Below are 18,774 nucleotides of genomic sequence, written 5' to 3' on the forward strand. Positions count from 1 at the left end.
TTATATCTATCAACAATTACTTTAAACGTTGATTAAATGTTTCATTCAAATAATAGGGTGGATGAATAGATGTGAAAATAAGACCCTTACATATGCTGCTGAGAAATTCACTTTGGCTTGAAAGACATGCAGATTGAAATTAAAGAGATGAAACATGTATTTCATAAAAATGGAAACAAACAAACAAGCTGGGCTAGCAATATTAATATTAGATAAAATAGACTTTAAAACAAAGGCAAGGACAAGAGACAAAGAAAGACCCAGTAATCCTACTTCTGGATATTTATCCAAAGAAACCTAAACCGCTACTTTGAAGGGATATGTGAATCCATGTTCATTGCAGCATCATTTATAATAGTCTTTTCCCTGGCTGCCATGGTATGGAGGTAACATGGATGTCAATCAATGGATGAATGGATAAAGAAGCAGTGGTATATATATACAATGGAATATTACCCAGACATAAAAAGGATAACATCTTGCCATTTGCAACAATGATAGACCTAGAGGGTATCATGCTGAGTGGAGTAAATTAGATAGATAAATGCCATATGATTTCACTTACATGTGGAATCTAAAGAACAAAATAAACAAAACGGAAACAAACTTATAGATACAGAGAACAATTTGATGGTTGCTAGATGGGATGGGGATTGAGGGTGGGTTTAAAAGGGGAAGAAATTCGTAAGTACAAATTGGTAGCTACAAAACAGTTATGGGGTTGTAAAGTATAGCATACAGAATATAGCTACTAATGTTATAACTATGTATGGTGTCAGATGGGTACTAGGTTTATTGGTGTGATCACTCTGTAAGTTATATAAATGTCTAATAACTATGTTGTACATCTGAAACTTATATATCATATGCCAACTATAATTGAAAAAATTTTTTTAAAAATAAGAATAAAGTGATTATTGATAGGTACAGTTACTGCCATTTTATTATTTGTATTTATGGTCCCCCCGCCCCCCCTTTCCTTCATTTTGTTTAATTTTTTTTCTGGAGTTTTCTTGTTTCATTTGTAGCACGTTTCTCATTTTAGTTGCCTGTGTTTGTTTCTATGTGTTAGGAAGATTTGTTATACCTCCTAGCCTTGAGCAGTATGTGTCCTGTGTGGCCCAGGGGTGCAGTCTCCCTAAGCACCTACACCAGGAGCTCTGGGGATATTCTTTGTGTGGGTCATGTGTGTTCTCCTTTTGTAGCTAAGGCTTTATTGTTGTTAGCATGTCAGTGGATGGGATTGACTCTTAGGCTGTGAGGATTGGCCACAATCACAAGGTATCAGTTGTTGTGTGGGGCTGACTCCTTGGAGTGAGATTTGCCCTAGCAGTTTGTGTAGTTGTTGAAACTACTCTTTGGGTGTACCATCTATGGTGCTAGTCAGGTGTTGCTCTGTTGTAGTCTGGTGCCAGCCTGTGTGTGTGTTGGTTCTGTGGCCCCTTGGGAGGGGCTCCTGAGTAGGACAAGGTCAGCTGCTGCCACTGATTGCTTGGGGCTACCTGGTTGGAGCTAGAAAGCAATCCACGGATGGCTGCTGCCTATCCTGGATATAAAGGCAAGTGGGAGAGACAATGCTGCAAGCTAAGGTTTGGTTACCCCCAGTACCAAGCCTGGGACAGCTTAGCAAAAGAACCAGTGAGCCTCAAGGCCTGAGGCTGCCTACCAGTTGTCCGTAAGACTGCAGTTGGGAAAGCCTTTGTGGAGTACATGAGTTGGGTGGTTCAGGGACCCAGGAAGTCACTGGGGTATAGCGAGCAGATTCCCCCAGCCAATGCAGTGTCAGTTTTAATGCCAGTGCTGTGTGGCTTCCTGTGAAAGTCTCAGATCAAAGTAAGACCAGCCACTGCCTGTCTCAGGCCTGCAGATGCCTGAGATCTGTTCAAGAAATACTGTAGCTTGGGATAGGGTTTGTGGCCTACCACCAAAAGTCTCTCCTGGGATGCATGGGTCATGCATGGGCCCTGAGTGGGCTGCATGAACTGAATGCTGTTGTCTGCTGTCAAGTTCGTGGCTCAAGGAAAGCAAAGGGTGAGACTGGCTGCCTGGGAATGAATTTGCCGCAGGTAATTTGTGGATTGGGTGGTGTGGGTTCTCAGGGAGACACAGGGTGTAACAAACCAATTCTGTCGGGCCAATACGGCATAGGAATTGCTGCCAGTTCTGAGTCCATGGGCTCCTGCAAAAGTCACAGATTATAGCAAAGCCAGCTGCCTTCTGCATCAGGCCCACAGAGCCCCGCAATCTGCCCAAGAGACTGCTGCTCAAGCTGGCACCGGTGGTCAGGCATCACATGTCTCTCTTGAAATGTGTGGGCTCTGTTAGCCAAGGTTTGTTTCTTCCCAAGAATTCATGGACCTGGGAAGGGGCAGGGTGGAAGCAGCTGCCAGCAGGGGCCTGCCAGGGGCAATTTGTGGGCTGGATGGAGTGGGGCCCCAGGGAGACATGGGTTGGGGCTTGCCAATCTCACTGAACCGATGCAGCTTCAGAGTTGGCTATGAAGGGAGTGGGATCAATACAGGCAAGATGGTGCCCATCTGTAGACTACCCTGGAGGAAGGACCGACAAAGAAACGATGGCAGCTATCCCTCTAGCCCTCTCTCTGGTTCCACACTACTCAGTCTTTCCAAGAGACTACTATGTCTCTTGCACCTCCCAAGCTGCCAGGGTGCATGTCTACAAGCGAAACTGTGTGTGGGCCCTTTAAGCTGGACATCTGGGTGTTCAGGTTCCTTCTGTCTCCCCCGGATGGCCAGAATCCCCACTGATTTTTATAGTCAGATTTTGTGGGAACTCCTCTTCCTGGGGCTGCACCTCTGGGCTGGGGCGCCTCTGTATGGGGCTTGGACTCCTCTCTCATTTGGGGCGGGGGGACCCTCTGCAGCTGCATTCTCTCTCCTGGTGCTCAATGGCCATGTGCTGGTTGGTGCAGGACAAGTCATCCTTGCCACTCCTACCCGTCTCGATGTGGCTTTTTCTTGATATCCTCAGATGTACATGTTACAATTAATTAGACTTCAGGTGGTTCTCCACATTGATCATTTTATAATTTGATGTAATTTTAATGTGGTTCTGAGAGGAGGCGAACCCTGCTTTTACCTAGCATGCCACCTTGATACCCTCCAGTTTTTTTTTTTGTTTGTTTTGGTATAGCTAGATTTGTGACCTTGAAATTAAGCTAACTACGTTGTTAAGTCAAATTTACTGCCAAAAAATGAGAAAAAAGAGACATATATGAACTCCTAATTGAACTGTTTTTAGGTATATAATTGTAAACCAAAAACATAGCCAAGTCTTCAACTGTATTTTTGAGCCAGTTTTTGTTCATGTCAAAATCGCCAAGTAGTTACCTCTTTTCCTCATTGACTCTGGAACCCAAATATTCATACCTTCATTTTCAATTTTCATAATATAAATATACTGACAAGATTATTTCTCCTTTTAATCTATCAAATTTAAGTCAAAAGATATAACCATTTTGTGGGTCAGGAATTTCAGACAGCCTCAACTGAGCAGTTATTGCTTGGGGTCTGTCACATGGTTCCAATTGGTTCCAGTATCTGAAGACTTGACAATGTCCAAGATGGCTCTGTTGGCAGATACTAGATGATGGATGGGAGTTTAGCTGTGGTTACTGACCAAGGTGCCTACACATAGACTCTAGCATGATCTTCGTATGGTTGGACTTCTTTTATGGAAGCAGAGTTAGAGTTACAGGACTCATCTGCTGGTCTTTTAACCTTCCTTTCTTTAATATGAATCCTATGGTGTTATATAAGGAATGAGATATGGATAAACTCATTCCTACAATAATTTCATTTGAAGAGTTCCCATCTAATGTGAATTTTACAGTGTTGTATAAGATTTGAGCTATGGATGAAGTTTTTCCACAGTCATCATTTTTATATTACCAGTAAGACATAGGCTATAGGTAAAGGTTATCTTCTGCCTCCTTCATTTTATTCATAGGGGTTTTCTCTATCAGAATTCTCTCATGTTGAACAAGGAAGATGGTGGTTGTCTCCCTCTCTTTAGTTATAAGGCAATACTGCGGCTAAAGGCAATCTCACATTTATTACATTTATCTGGTATTAATATTAAAATTTGGGCTGTAGCTAAAGCTTTTGTTTATGCATTACATTTGGACTCCCAGTTTTCACAACATCCATAGTTTCCCTGATTCTCTGGTCTGAACCATCACTAATTGATAATATTCAGTTCTTTCCCTTCAGAATGAATTATCTCATGCTGTTCAAGTTCTGAGTTGCTTGGTAGTATCTACCAAAGCTGGCCAAACATACACAGGCCCCAGGACCTAGAAATTCTACTCCTAAGTATATATAAAGGGAATTAAATACATATACACCAAAAGCCAAATATGTTCACAGAAGAATTTATTATGACCCTAAGCTGTAAAGAATAAAAAAGTTCACCAACAATGGATGTGATGTGATATAATCATATAATGAATGGTATTCTATACAGAATGAAAATGAATTAACTTCTGCTACATGCGCTAATGAGTTTTAGAGACATAATGATTAATGAAACAAGCCATATATATAAAAATACATGGTATATAATTCAATTTATATAAAAGTTTATAATATTGAAAAACTAATTTGTAATGTTAGAAGTCACAATTGTGGTTAACTTTGAGGAGGTAACAAATAATTTTCATTCCATATTTGCAATGAGAAACACAGTTCACACCTCCTTTCTTTTTAACACTCTTGTGTTCACAGTGTGGTTCATAGACCACTGCCAGTCATGGTTTACATGATAGGTATTAAAATTTAAAATAAACTATTTTAAATGTAGTAACTTGACAAAGGAAGTTTACATCTGATAAATCTAACAAAAAATTGGGCTTGTATTTTCAATGACTTTTGTCATTTAATTTGTCTTGTAATTCTTTTGTGTGTGCTTTATAGGCTGGCAAACAATAAGTAAATGTGGTACAGTACCTTAAACTGCTGAATATTATTACACTTGCAAGCAACATTATGTACAGGGTTTACTATGACTTTGAAAGTTTTTACAAAAAAGTCACATCTTTTATTATATTCCCATGGTTCCTACCTTGTGAGTTTTCTGATGGACAATGAGGTTTGACTTACAACTGAAGAACTTCCCACATTCTTTACATTCATATGGTTTCTCTCCTGTGTGGGTTTTCTGATGGCGAATGAGGTTTGATTTCCTACTAAATGCTTTCCCACACTGAGGACATCCATTGGATTTCTCTCCTGTATGTATTCTCTGATGGACAGTGAGAATTGCCTTCTGGCGGAAAGACTTCCCACATTCATTACAAATATAGGGCTTTTCCCCTGTATGAATTCTTTGATGGAGAGTGAGGGTTGTCTTTTGACAGAAAGACTTCCCACATTCATTACAAATATAGGGTTTCTCTCCTGTGTGAGTTCTTTGGTGGACAGTGAGGGTTGTCTTCTGGATAAATGCCTTCCCACATTCATTACATCGATATGGTTTCTCTCCTGTGTGAGTTCTCTGATGATCAGTGAGGTACGACTTCTTTCTAAAAGCACTCCCACATTGAATACATTCATAGGCTTTCTCTCCTGTATGTGTTTTGTGATGTCTAGTGAGGGTTGCCTTCTGGCGGAATGACTTCCCACAATCCATACAAATGTAGGGTTTCCCCTCTATGTGTGTTTTCTCATGAAGAGTGAGGGCTGTCTTTTGACGGAAGGCTCTTCCACACTGATTGCAAACATACGGCTTCTCACCTGTGTGAATTCGCTGATGTTCAATGAGATAAGACTTCCTTCTAAAGCTATTCCCACAGTAAGGACACTGAAAGGGTTTCTCTTCTGTTTGAGATCTCTGATGTATAATAAAAATGGACTTCCTGCAGAGGAATTTCCCATATTTGCTAAATGCATGGGGTTTCTTCTCCATAAGATTTTGTGGATGGACACTGGGATTTGACTTTTTGATGAAGGCTATTCCATCTTTATTGCATTCAAACGGTCTTTCTCCTCTATGAGCTCTAGTATGTGTAAATAACATTCCTTTTATAAGGAAGGATTTTTCACATTCATTATGTTCAAATGATTGCTGTGGAGTTTGAACCTTATGATGTTGAATAAGCTCTTGTTTACCACTCAGACTCCTTTCTGTTTGTTTATAAAGACTCGCTGCAGTATGAATTTTCTCATGCTTAGTATTGAGGAATGATTTCTCCCATCCATTACTCTCACCAAGCTTCTCTCTTACAGGGCTGATATTTCTAATGACTAATTCTGAAATATTTTTCAAAACCCTTCCATCAGGTTTATGTTCATGCAGTGTTCTTTTTGAAATAATACAGTTCTTGCCTACGGTAAGTGTTTTCTCCAAAATATTACTTCTTTCCTTAATTAGTCTTTTGTGGTTGATGAATACAATTGATCTAAAATGACTATCTTGGTACTCTTTTAACTTCATTAAAACATCTTCAGCTTTCCCATCTTCTAGAAAAGAATACAATGAACAAGACTGTGAGTCTTCATATAAAGGTGATGGATTAAATGTATAGACAAACAACGCATGGTGGGACTATCTCACTACTGTGGTCTATAGAAGGGCAAAAATAAATTATCTCTTGGTAGGAAAAATGCGTGGAACAAACACAAATCCTGCTATACTGTTAAAATGGTGAAAAATTGGCATAAGCAAAAACCACGTATCTTTGGCATATTTAAATATAAGCTACATTGTGCAGGTGTAATAAACACAAGGACAAGTAACCAAAAGATGGTAGAAGTGGGATTGTTCTTGAAATAGGCAGTTTCAGAGAATGGAGTGAGCCTATCAAGAGTACTAAACAGTAAGCAAGGAAAACTGTTCAGGTAGAGATCAAACCCATATATTTATCTACTTATGCCTAAATAAGTGTTATAAAATGCTTCCAATTTTTTTTTTCTTCACTTGCATTTAGCCCTTCCATGGCAAATGAACTTTCTCAACACTCATTTCCTAGTGTTGACAGAAACACTAGTCTATAGTCTAGGCCATAACTCCTCATATAACTGATTTATTTTCTCTTGAAAGGGAAGAACTAGGAAATTACTTCCATTAGGAATTATAAAATAAACCAGAGGACAAAGCATACTTGCAACATGAACATAATCACTAACTGCTGCTACATCAATTTATTCTTCTAGAGTGATGGTCAATAATTAAATTCTCCTCGCCACCAATTCTAATTTTTCCTTTTAATTTGCTAATTACTTTTTTAGTTTTAGAGAAGGATGGGTTCAAATTTTCCTCCCAATGCAGTAACATACCTTAAACTCTGCTATTCCCTATTGGGGCTGTGAAGGACTGTATTCTCCGATGTATGTGGATGGCACCAATTGACCCTACCTATTATTTTTCTTGCAAATTCTATATCTTACTACTGTTACCTTACTACGGAAAGAACTGGGAGAAAATCATGGCAAATCCAAGTAGTAATTACAGCAGACCACACCTGAAATAATATGGCTTTCATTTTGGAAGTTGTCAGTGGCGAATGAGAATATTAATCTGTAAAGATATTTCACAGATAGAAATAACATAATGCAAATTGTGGAGAGATTAAGATAGTATAACAGAGATGATGGAATCAACCTGATACTCCAAAGGGGGTGATTATAGGAACAAATAAGATATAGAAACAAATAAGAGTGAAGTAAAGATAATGACTAGTACTTCTGATATATTGATAACCAAAAGATTGAGACAACTGATTGCTGTATTGCTGCAGGCAAATTAGAATATACCACTAGAATTCAGATGGGAGAAATGGGCCAAAAAAATGTATATCTGAAAGTCATTTACATAAAATGAGGAAATCACAATTTGTGAATGGATCAAATTATTATAGCTTACAGAACTTTTATAGTGACAAGAACTGAGGATGAAGAAAGATCCTTTACACCAATGAGAGCCTACTGAAATAAAATCTACTTATTCAACAAATATTTATTTTCTTAGGCAATGTAAATAAAGGGAAGAAAAGCAACCAATATGTGAAAAGGAACTCTGAAAAATAGGATAAGAATGAGTGTTTTTTACCAAAATCAAGGTGGGTAGATATCAAGAATTTGAGCATTGTGATATATAACATGGAGATTTATTGATAGGAAATGGTGATACTGATATTATTACTTTGGTCCAAGGTTTATAGACTTTAAAATCTGATAGCAGGTCCCATGGTGAGAATGGGATGTGAGACTGAGTACAGAAAACAAGTATAAGGCATTGCACAGGGAAAATAAAGACAGAAAATGAAAACTAAGAGGGAGATAAATATTAGACGATGATTTCCTTTTTACCTTTTAGATAGATTTAAGAATGCCTATAAATAGAAAGTTATAACAAAAGAAGATAGAAGACTGAAATGTAAAAGAAAGAGATAAAAGACAAGAAAGACCCAAACCAGCAGTTACCAAAGTGTGATTCATGAACTGTGTAGTACCTGAGACCCTTATGAGAGTTACACAAGGAGAAAACTATTTTTGTTAATAATAACAATTCGATTGTCTTTTTAACTGTGTTCATATTTGTCCTAATGAGGCTAAAGCAATAATTAGTGTCTTATTAGTACTCATGGAATTTGAATATATGCAGGTGATGGAGTGATGACACAGAGAGATGCCATTAAAAGAAAGTTATTATTATCACCATTTCCTGAGATGAGGGGGTATGCCATGCTATGCAAGGCCACATGAGGAAGGACCAGGTATGGTCAAGAGGCAGAAAGGAATGAGGGGAAAACCTCAGCATAAGTCTTTATCAGGGCTTGCTTCTACAAAAAAGGCAAGGCAGCGCAGGAGAAACAGCTTAGGATTGGCTAGTTTGAATAGTGTTGGCAGGCTATGGGTCATAGGGGTGTTTTCTAGTTGTCTGGTACCTGGTCCTGAGTGATTTAGAGCAGGCGACATATTGGCTTGGTGTGTGAGTTAGATAAAGGACATGGTTGAGGGTATAAACTTGGGGTTGGTTGATTTGTATAAGAAAGGCAGGCTCACCAATAAGGTATTTACTGTCTCTAGGAATTAGCTAGCTCTGGGAAGGGCAGTTTTCCCCCCAATCAACAAGGCACTCCACAAATGTCAAAATATTATAAAATATAGAAAATATAAAAAATATGATTTATACACTGGGTAAAATGCTGACACAGAATAAATCAAAGAACTGGCACCAAACTATAATAATAATCACTGCTTTTCTAACTGGCACATACTCAAAGGAAAAAAATGTTTCACTTAAGACTGTTCTTGATAGAGCAGAAAATAATTATTAATTTAATTAGATCCCCAACCTTGAGTACACATATTTTCAATATTCTGTGTGATGATTAAAGAAGTATGCATACAGCACTCCTGTTGCACACCAGAGTATAATGTATTTTGTGAAGAAAAATGCTTATCTAATAATTGAGTTGAGAACTGAATAACTATGTTTTGTGGAACAGCATTTTTACTTGAAAGTACAGTGGACTAGTATTCAGACACAGGTATCTGGTAGACAGTTTCTTGAACAATGTGAGCCTGTCAACTCAGAGAAAACTCCTGCCAATATTTGTTACAAATGATAATATTCAAGCTCTTACCTAAAGGTCATTATGTTGGAAAGCTTATATTTGCTATTGTGTCAACTTCCTAATACTTTAAAGACTTCTCTGATGAGATTGCTCGTGATATTAACAAATGTGGGTTTGAGGTTTTTTTTAATATTGGAAATGTGATAAAATTCAGAAGATCTGTACATGTCAGTGAATTGTTGCTTTCCAAATGACCAATGCTAATGTTACCAAAAAATACATGGGTAAAAAAATCTACTTAAATAGACAATAGACCATTGGATTTTACGTCACAATCTAAAAAAGTTCAGTGTTATGGTCTCAGATCCTATATTGAGACTGTTTAGAAACTATAAATTGTTAAGTTTGGGTATAGTGTTTATGGAGAACATCCAGAACAACCTACAAAGGCTTTTAAAATACTTCTCTTTCACATTACATATCCACATGAAGGAAGATTTTTTTCTTCATGTATTTCAATTAAAACAACATATTGGAACATACTGAATGCAGAATCAGATGTGAAAATCAGCTGTCTTCCATTAAGCAAGGCATTAAATAAAGTTCAATCGTGTAACCATGCCACTTTTCTCACCAGTTTTTTCCTTTTCGAAAAGTGTACTTTTTGAAAAATTATATTTTTTATGTCAACATGTAATGAGTTTATTATTTTTAAATGTATTAATAAGTGAATATTTAAACTTTTGTTTTAATTTCTAATAGGCTACACATAAACATACACACGAACACACACACAAAGTTCTTTTAACCCTTAATAATTTTAAGAGTATAAATAAATCACAAGACTAAAAAGTTTGAGAACTGCTAATCTAAATGTTCAGATTCTGGTAATGTAAAAGGAGTTTGTATTGGATTTCTGGTCAAGATGATAGAATAGGTAAACCCTGTGTTTGCCTCCTCTCATGACATCAAAATTACAACTAAACTACAGAGCAACCATCATTGAGAATTCCTTGAAGTCTAGCTGAACAGAAGTCCTAAAACTAATGACATACACAAGAGGCCATCTCAAGACGAGTAGGAGAAGTGAGACATAGAACGAGTTGGTCCTACACCCACATGTGGCAGTTAAAAGTTGGGAGGGACATCTCAGCTGTGGATATCCTTTCAGAGGCGTGAGGGGTCCCAGCTCTATACCAGGCTCCCCAGCCTAGGGTTCCACTGCTAGGATGATAAGTCTCCACAACTTCTGGTTGTGAAAACCAGTGGAGTTGTGGCTGAGTGAGACAGAGGCAGCTGGAGACCCAGGTTTCTCTCTCAGAGGGCCCTATGTACAGATTCACTCACTCTAGGCTCTAGCACTTGAAAGGCACGAGGGCCATATGGGAAAGAACTGAATTGTCTGGCATCAGGGAAAGGATGGAGGGGCAGCTTTCTCCCAGACAGAAGTGCTGGTAGAATCCATGTTTCTCTGTTGAGCCACACCACCTACTGGCATGGAGATGCAGGCAGGTGCCATATCTAAGTCTCCATCAACCTGGCTAACACTGGTCGCTCCACAATGGTGGTTCCCTGAGACCCCACTCCACCCAACTTTCAGGCCCACTCAAGCCACCTCCAGTGGCTTTTCCATACAAATGACCTGTCTTAGCTCATGCTGCAGACTTTCCTAAAATCTCTCAAAGGTTTACAAACCCCAAGCAAGCATCATCTGGCCTTGGTGTGCCCTATACCTCTTGCTGAGCAGCCCTAAGCCCAGCACTACAGCAGCCGGTCTGAGTTTATGGCTTGGCCTCTTTAGGCACCTCTCACCCCGGCTGCCATCTGCAATTGTTTGGTGGCTCATACCAGTTGGACCTGGTATAGCATAAAGTGTGGCTGAAATTGCCTGCAGCAGGGCCCCTCCTAGGACGCCCTTGGGCTGGCATGTCCAGGAGCTGGCTTCGACCAAGCTGGAGCACCACCTGGGGCTGCATGTGAGGACAACACACCCAAAGGGGAGACTGGGTAGGGGCTGGAACCCTGCTAAAGCAAATCCTACTCTGTAGGGTCAGCCCCTGCACAACAGCTCCTCCCCTGTAGTCACGGTCAGGCCTCAAAAATCAATCTGAGGGTCAGTCCCTCCCACTGATGTGCAAACAGCAAAAAAGGCTCAACTGTAATAGGAGGGCACACACAACCCATACAAGGAACACACCTGGAGCAACTGGCTCAGGTAACCAGGGAGACTGTGCCATTGGGCCCTCCAGGACAACTACTACATAAGACCACTCTACTAACACTGGGGGACGTAGCAGCTCTATCTAATGTATAGAAACAAACAGGGAGGCAGTCAAAATAGGAAGACAAAGAAACATATCTCAAATGAAAGAAGAGAATGAAGCTCCAGGAAAAGAACTAAACAAAATGGAGACAAGCAATTTACCATATGCAGAGCTCGAAACACTGGTTATAAGGATGTTCAATTAACTTAGGAGAAGAGTAGATGGACTCAATGAGAGCTTTAACAAAGAGACAGAAAACAAAAAGAACCAGTCCAAAGTGAAGAATATAATAACTGAAATGAAGACAACATTAGAGGGAATCAATAGATTAGATGAAGCAGAGAATCGAATCACTGATTTGGAAGATAAGGTAGCAGAAAACATCCATACAGAATAGAAACATGAAAAAAAAGAATCCAAAAAAAGAGGACAGCTTAAGGGCTTCTAAGACAACATTAAATGTACCAATATTCGTATAAGAGGGAGAAGAGAGAGAGCAAGGAATTGAAAATCTGTTTGAAGAAATAATGACAGAAAACTTCCCCAATCTGGTGAAGGAAGTAAACATACAAGCCCAGAAAGTGCAGACAGTCCCAAGTAAGATGAACCAAAAGAGGCCCGCACATCATAATTAAAATGTAAAAGATTAAAGACAAAGAAAATCTTAAAAGCATCGAGAAACAAGCAAATAGTTACCTACCAGGGAGTGCCCATAAACTGTTGGCTGATTCCTCAACAGAAAGTCTGCAGGCCAGAATGGAATGACACAAAATATTTAAAGTGAAGAAAAGCAAAGACTTACAACCAAGATTACTCTACCCAGCAAGGCTATCATTTAGAATCCAAGGAGAGATAAAGAGCTTCCTAAACAAGAATAAGATACTGCAGTTCATCACCACTAAACCAGTGTTACAAGAAATGTTAAGGATGTTCTTTAAGTGGGAAAAAATAAAAAATATGAATAAGAAAATACAAGAAAGAAAAATATTCTCACTGACAAAGGCAAGCAGTAAAAGCAGTGGAACAACCAACTATAAAACTAGTACAAAGTTAACAGGAAAAGTAGAAAGATCATGTGTAATTACAATAAATTAAGAGATACACACAAACACATACACAAAGTAAAAATATAATGAAAAATACAATAAAATGGCAATAACTACACACCTATAGTTACTTTAAATGTAAACAGATTAAATGCTCCAGTCAAAAGACATAGGGTGGCTGAATGGATAAAAAGCAAGACTTGCACGTATGCAACTTACAAGAAAGCCCCTTCAGATTGAAAGAAACATACTGACTGAAAGGGATGGAAAAAGATATTTCATATAAATGGAAATGAAGAAAAACCTAGGGTAGAGATATTACATCGGACAAAATAGACTTTAAAATAAGGGCTGTAACAAGAGATGAAGAAGGGCATTTCATAATGTTAAAGGTATCAATTCAACAAGAGGATATAATTCATAAATATTTATGAATCCAACGTAGGAGCACCTAAATATATAAAAAGATGGACAAAGAGAGATCTACAGTAATACAGGATTATTAGGGGGCATTAACACTGAAGTGACATCAATAGATACATCATTCAGACAGAAAATCAACAAGCAAACAGTGGCCTTAATGACATATTAGATAACATTAATTTAATTGTTTTGGTGGAACATTTCACTCAAAAGCAGCAGAATATGCATTCTTTTCAAGTATACATGGAACATTTTCCAAGATAGACCACATATTAGGCTAGAATACAAGGGTCAATAAATTTAAGAAAATTGTAATTATACCTAGCATCTTCCCAGACTACAATGGTATAAAACTAGAAATCAATTACAAGAAAACTGAAAAACTCACAAATGCGTGCAGGCTAAATAATATGCTACTAAACAATGAATAGGTTAAGAGCAAGATCAAGGAAGAAATAAAAAGATACATTGAGACAAAGAAAATTGAAAACACAATGACTCAAAACCTATGGGACACAGCCAAGGCAATTCTAAGAGGGAAATTCATAGCAATACACAACTACCTCAAGAAATAAGAAAAATCTCAAATAAATAGTCTAACCTTACTCTTAAATGAACTAAAAATCAAGAACAAACTAATACCAAAGTAAGTACAATAAAGAAAATAATTAAGATTGAAGCAGAAATAAATGATAATGTCTCAAAGAACAACAGAAAAGATTAATGAAATCAAGAGCTGTTTCTCTGAAAACATAAATAAAATTAACAAACCTTCAGCCAGACTCATCAAGAAAAACAGAGGGAGGGCCTAAGTAAATATAATCAGAAATGAAAGAGAAGGGACAACTGACTCCACAGAAATACAAAGGATTATAGGAAAATACTATGAACAATTAAATGCCAACAAATTGGACAAGTTGAAAGAAATGGATAAATTCCTAGAATCATAAAATCTTCCAAGATCAATTAAGAAAAGCAGAAAATTGGAACAGATAGATAACTACTAACATAATTCAATCAGTAACCAAAAAACTCCCAACAAACAAAAGTCCTGGACCAGATGGCTTCACAGGCGAATTTTACCAAACATCTAAAGAAGAATTAATATCATTCTTCTCAAAATATTCCAAAAAACTGAAGAGAGAAGGCTCCCAAACTCATTTTACTAGGCAAGCATTACCCTAATATCAAAACCAGATAAAGACACTACAAAGAAAAGGAAATTATAAGCCAATATCTCCAATGAATAGTGATGCAAAAATCCATAACAAAATATTAGCTAAGTGGACTTAGCTATACATTTAAAAAAATCATACACCATGATCAAGTGGGATTTATTCCAGGGATGCAAGGTTGGTTCAATATCTACAAATCAATGAACTTGATACACCACATATACAAAATGAAGGCTAAAAATCATATGATCATACGGAGGGTAGGGAGGAAGGGGGAGGAGGGAAATAGAGGGAGTAAAGGGAATCAAATATGTGGTGACAGTAAGAAATCTAACTATGGGAGGTGAATTCACAATGCAATATATATATGCCTTACTGTTAAATTGTACACCTGAAACTTACTGGATTTCATAACCAATGTCGCCATAAAAATAAATTTTTAAAAAATCAGATGATCATAAAAATGGATGCAGTAAAAGCATTTTACAAAATCCACTACTGATTAAAAACTCATAGCAAAGTAGAGGCAGAGAGAACATACTTTAACAAAATAAAGGCCATATATGACAAACCCACAGCTAACATCATACTCAGGGGTGAATAGCTAAAAGCTTTCCCTTTAAGATCAGGACCAAGACAAGAATATCCACTTTCCCCATATTTATTCAACATAGTAATGGAAATCCTAGCCACAGCAATCAGACAAGAAAAAAGAGATAAAAGGCATCTCAATTGGAAACACATAAAACTGCCATTATTTGTAGATGACATGGTAGTATATATAGAGAACCCTAAAGAGTCCACCAAAAATTAGTACTGATAAATGAATTGAGGAAAGTAGCAAGATAGAAATATTCAGAAATCAGTTGCATTTTATGCATGAATAACAAACTATCAGAAAGAGAAATTAAGAACACAATCTCATTTATAATGGCTTCAATATGAATAAAATGCCAAGAATAAATTCAATCAAGGAGGTAAAGGACCTGTACTCAGAAAATTATAAGATACTGAAGAAGATAAAATTAAATGGAAGCCTATACCATGCTCCTGGATAGGAAGAATTAACATCGTTAAAATGTCCATACTGCCAAAGCAATTTACAGATTTAATGCAATCCCTATCTAAATAGCAATGACATTTTCACAGACTAGAACAAATAATCCTAAAATTCATATGAAATTACAAAAGACCCTGAAGAGCCAAAGCAGTGATGAGAAAGGACAAAGTTAGAGGTATCACACTATCTTATATCACTACCTTAGATCAAGTACGGTACTAAATACAGCATGGTATTAAATACAGACAATATAGATCAGTGGAACAGAATAGAGAGACCAGAAATAAACCCACATCTGTATGGTCAATTAACCTATGACAAATAAGGCGAGAATATACAATGGGGGTAAAGACAGTCTCTTTGATAAATAGTGCTTGGAAAACTGGACAGATATATGCAAAAAGTAAAACTAGACTACAAGAATAAACTCGAGATGGATTAAAGACTTACATTTAAAACTTGAAACCATAAAACTCATAGAAGAAAGCATAGGCAGTAAACATTTTGACAACGGTCTCAGTAACATTTTTTTGGATAGGTCTCCTTAGGTAAAAAAAACAAAAGCAACAATAAACAAGTGGACTATGTCAAACTAAAAAGGTTTTGCACGGTGAAGGAAATCATCAACAAAACGAAAAAACAACCTACTGAATGGGAGAAGAAATTCACCAATGATGTATCTGATAAAGGGTTAATATACGAAAGAATTCATATAACTTAACACTACAAAAAGAAACAATCCGATTTAAAAATGAGCAGAGGACCTGAAGACATTTCTCCAAAGAGAACGTACAGATGGCTAACAGATATATGAAAAGATGCTCAATGTCACTGATCATCAAAGTAATATAAATTAAAACCACATGAGATGCCACCTCATGCCTGTGAAAATGGCTCTCAATGAATCAATGAACAACAAGTGTTGGCAATGATGTTAAGAAAAGGGAACCATCACACACTATTGGTGAGACAGTAAATTTGTGCAGCCACTATGGAAAACAGTATGGAGGTTCCTCAAAAAATTAAAAATAGAACTACCATATGACCCAGCAATTCAACTCCTCGGTATTTATCTGAAGAAATCCAAAACACTAATTTGAAAAGATATGTGCACCCTAATGTTCACTGCAGCATTATTTACAATAACCAAGATATGGAAGCAAACTAAGTGTCCATCAATAAATGATTGGATAAAGAAGATCGAGGACATCAGAAAAAAGTACTGTGGCATGAGGGATATCCCCAGATCTCTCCTCTTGAAATAACAAAAAGCTGAACATTTAAACTCAACAAATAACGCCCACCTGCACACAAGCACATCTGAGAGATCTGTGCATCAGAGGATCCAAAGGTGGGCAAATCTGCACGAGACTGGGAGGATGATTTGGAGTGTGAAACAAAGGAGCTGCAATACACAGCTGGGCTCTCTGCAAGAAAAGGGGAATGGGACATTATGTCACCAGGGAAGCTTGGAGCAGTGCTGCTTAAGCAATCAGCACATTCCACACACCAGAGCCCAGGGATCAGGGCAGAGAGCAGGGCAGACACTGAGTGCAGAGGGGCAACAGCTATGGCATAGAAACCACCATTGCAAAGAGAGAGGCTGAGTCACAGAGCCTAGCTGGGCCCCACCCCACCAACCCAGAAGGCACCCACTCCCACATATATCAGAGCTAACACCACTGAGCCCCTGGTGTTAAACAGGTTGAACAGGAGAATGTGTTCAACCGGTACTGAAACATATACTACAGCTGGTACCAGAGACAGGAGTGATGATATCAAAGCAAGACATCAGAAACCTGAGGGACAGCACTAAGAAAAGTAAAATAGCCACACATCCAGCAGATTTTTCCCAATCAACCCCATCCCCATCTAGTCAGGCAGAATCAAAAGGAAGCAGCAAAGCATTGCATCTGACTGCTGGGCCAGAAACAGGCTCTCAGGACCTCTTCTGAGACTCAGACCCTCATCACCTATCACACACTTTCAAGGAGGTAGAGCCCTGGGACCGAGGGACCTGATTTTAGAGGCACATACCAGAGAGGAAAGAGCATTTTTAGTCTCCAAGCAGAGATCCAAGAGGCTTGAAGACCATCTAATGGAAGTCAAAAGAAAACCCACCTCTTACTAACTTCCTGAAAGGATATCACTATATTATAATTTTTTTTTTTAAAGCATAACACACTCCCATTAATGCCCAGGCAAATAAATAGTCCATCAAACACCATGAACAACCAAGGTGACAAGGCAGCTCAGAAAGAAACTGAAAAATCTAGAGAAAATAAGCTTAAGGACAGAAATATGCGGTTTAAACAACAGAGAATTCAGGATTGCACTTCTGAAAACACTCAATGAGATGCAAGAAAATTCTGTCCAAAAATTTCAAGAAATTAGAAACAAAATAAACAAACAAAACAAATACTTTATCAAGGAGATTGAAACCCTGAAAAAGAACCCAATAAAACTTCTGGATATGAAGAACAAATTAAAAGAGATAAAGAATGAAATAGCAAGCTTAGGAAATAGAGCTGACCAAATGGAGGAAAAAATTAATGGTATTGAAAACAGAAATCTGAAAATGACACAGAAGGAAGAGAGACTTGAGAATGAAAAATAATGAAAGAACTCTACCAGAACTATCTTTCACCATGAGAAAAAAAGTAACATAAGAATAATGGGTATACCAGAAGGAGACAAGAGGGAGAAGGGAACAGAGAATCTATTCAAACAGTCAATGAGAATTTCCCACACCTATCGAAAGAACTTGATCTTTAAATCCAAGAAGCAAACAAACATCCAATTATGTCAACCCAAAGAGGCCTTCTTCAAGACACATTATATTAAAGTTGTTAAAAAATATTGATAAAGACAATTCTCAAGGCAGCCAGGAAAAAGAAGACATTTACTTATAAAGGAAAACTGATTAGACTATCATCTGACTTTGCAGCAAAAACCTTACAAGCAAGAGAAGAGTGGAACTAGGTATTCAAACTATTGAAAGAAATAAATTACCAGCCAAGAATAATATATCCAGCAAAGCTCTCCTTTAGTTAGGAAGGAGAAATAAAGACCTTTCCAGTTGTACAAAAGCTGAAGGAATTCTCCACCACAAGGTCTGCATTATAGAAAATACTGAAAGAGGTCATTCTACCTGAAGCAAAAGGACAAAAAATATATAACTATGAGTAAGATGACTAACAGGCCAACCGGAGAGTGTAACTCTTATTAAGAACAGGGTTATAAGCTTAAATATTACATAATGGTTAAA

General features: G+C 37.7%; 1 protein-coding gene across 10 annotated transcripts in view; it reads right to left on the reverse strand.

Annotated features, from left to right (window-relative positions):
- Positions 1–18,774, reverse strand: part of LOC102889537 (zinc finger protein 382) — a 58,210-nt gene that overhangs the window by 20,908 nt on the left and 18,528 nt on the right. For 5 of the 10 annotated variants that reach the window (XM_025040536.1, XM_015598587.2, XM_015598595.2 and 2 more), the window contains exons 5-6: positions 16,811–16,933; positions 4,378–6,479 (exon numbers count right to left, since the gene is read on the reverse strand). The exons of 1 other annotated variant lie outside the window; for it this stretch is intronic. In XM_025040536.1, the coding sequence (XP_024896304.1) occupies positions 5,062–6,479; positions 16,811–16,933 (1,541 nt within the window). In that variant the 3' untranslated portion in view covers positions 4,378–5,061. Of the gene's footprint in view, positions 1–4,377; positions 6,480–16,810; positions 16,934–18,774 lie in introns of those variants that run through there. 4 more of the 10 variants (XM_025040532.1, XM_025040541.1, XM_006905933.3 and 1 more) reach the window with 4 other exon arrangements.

Source organism: Pteropus alecto, unplaced genomic scaffold (assembly GCF_000325575.1).
Source record: "Pteropus alecto unplaced genomic scaffold, ASM32557v1 scaffold281, whole genome shotgun sequence".
Classification (NCBI taxonomy): Eukaryota; Metazoa; Chordata; class Mammalia; order Chiroptera; family Pteropodidae; genus Pteropus; species Pteropus alecto.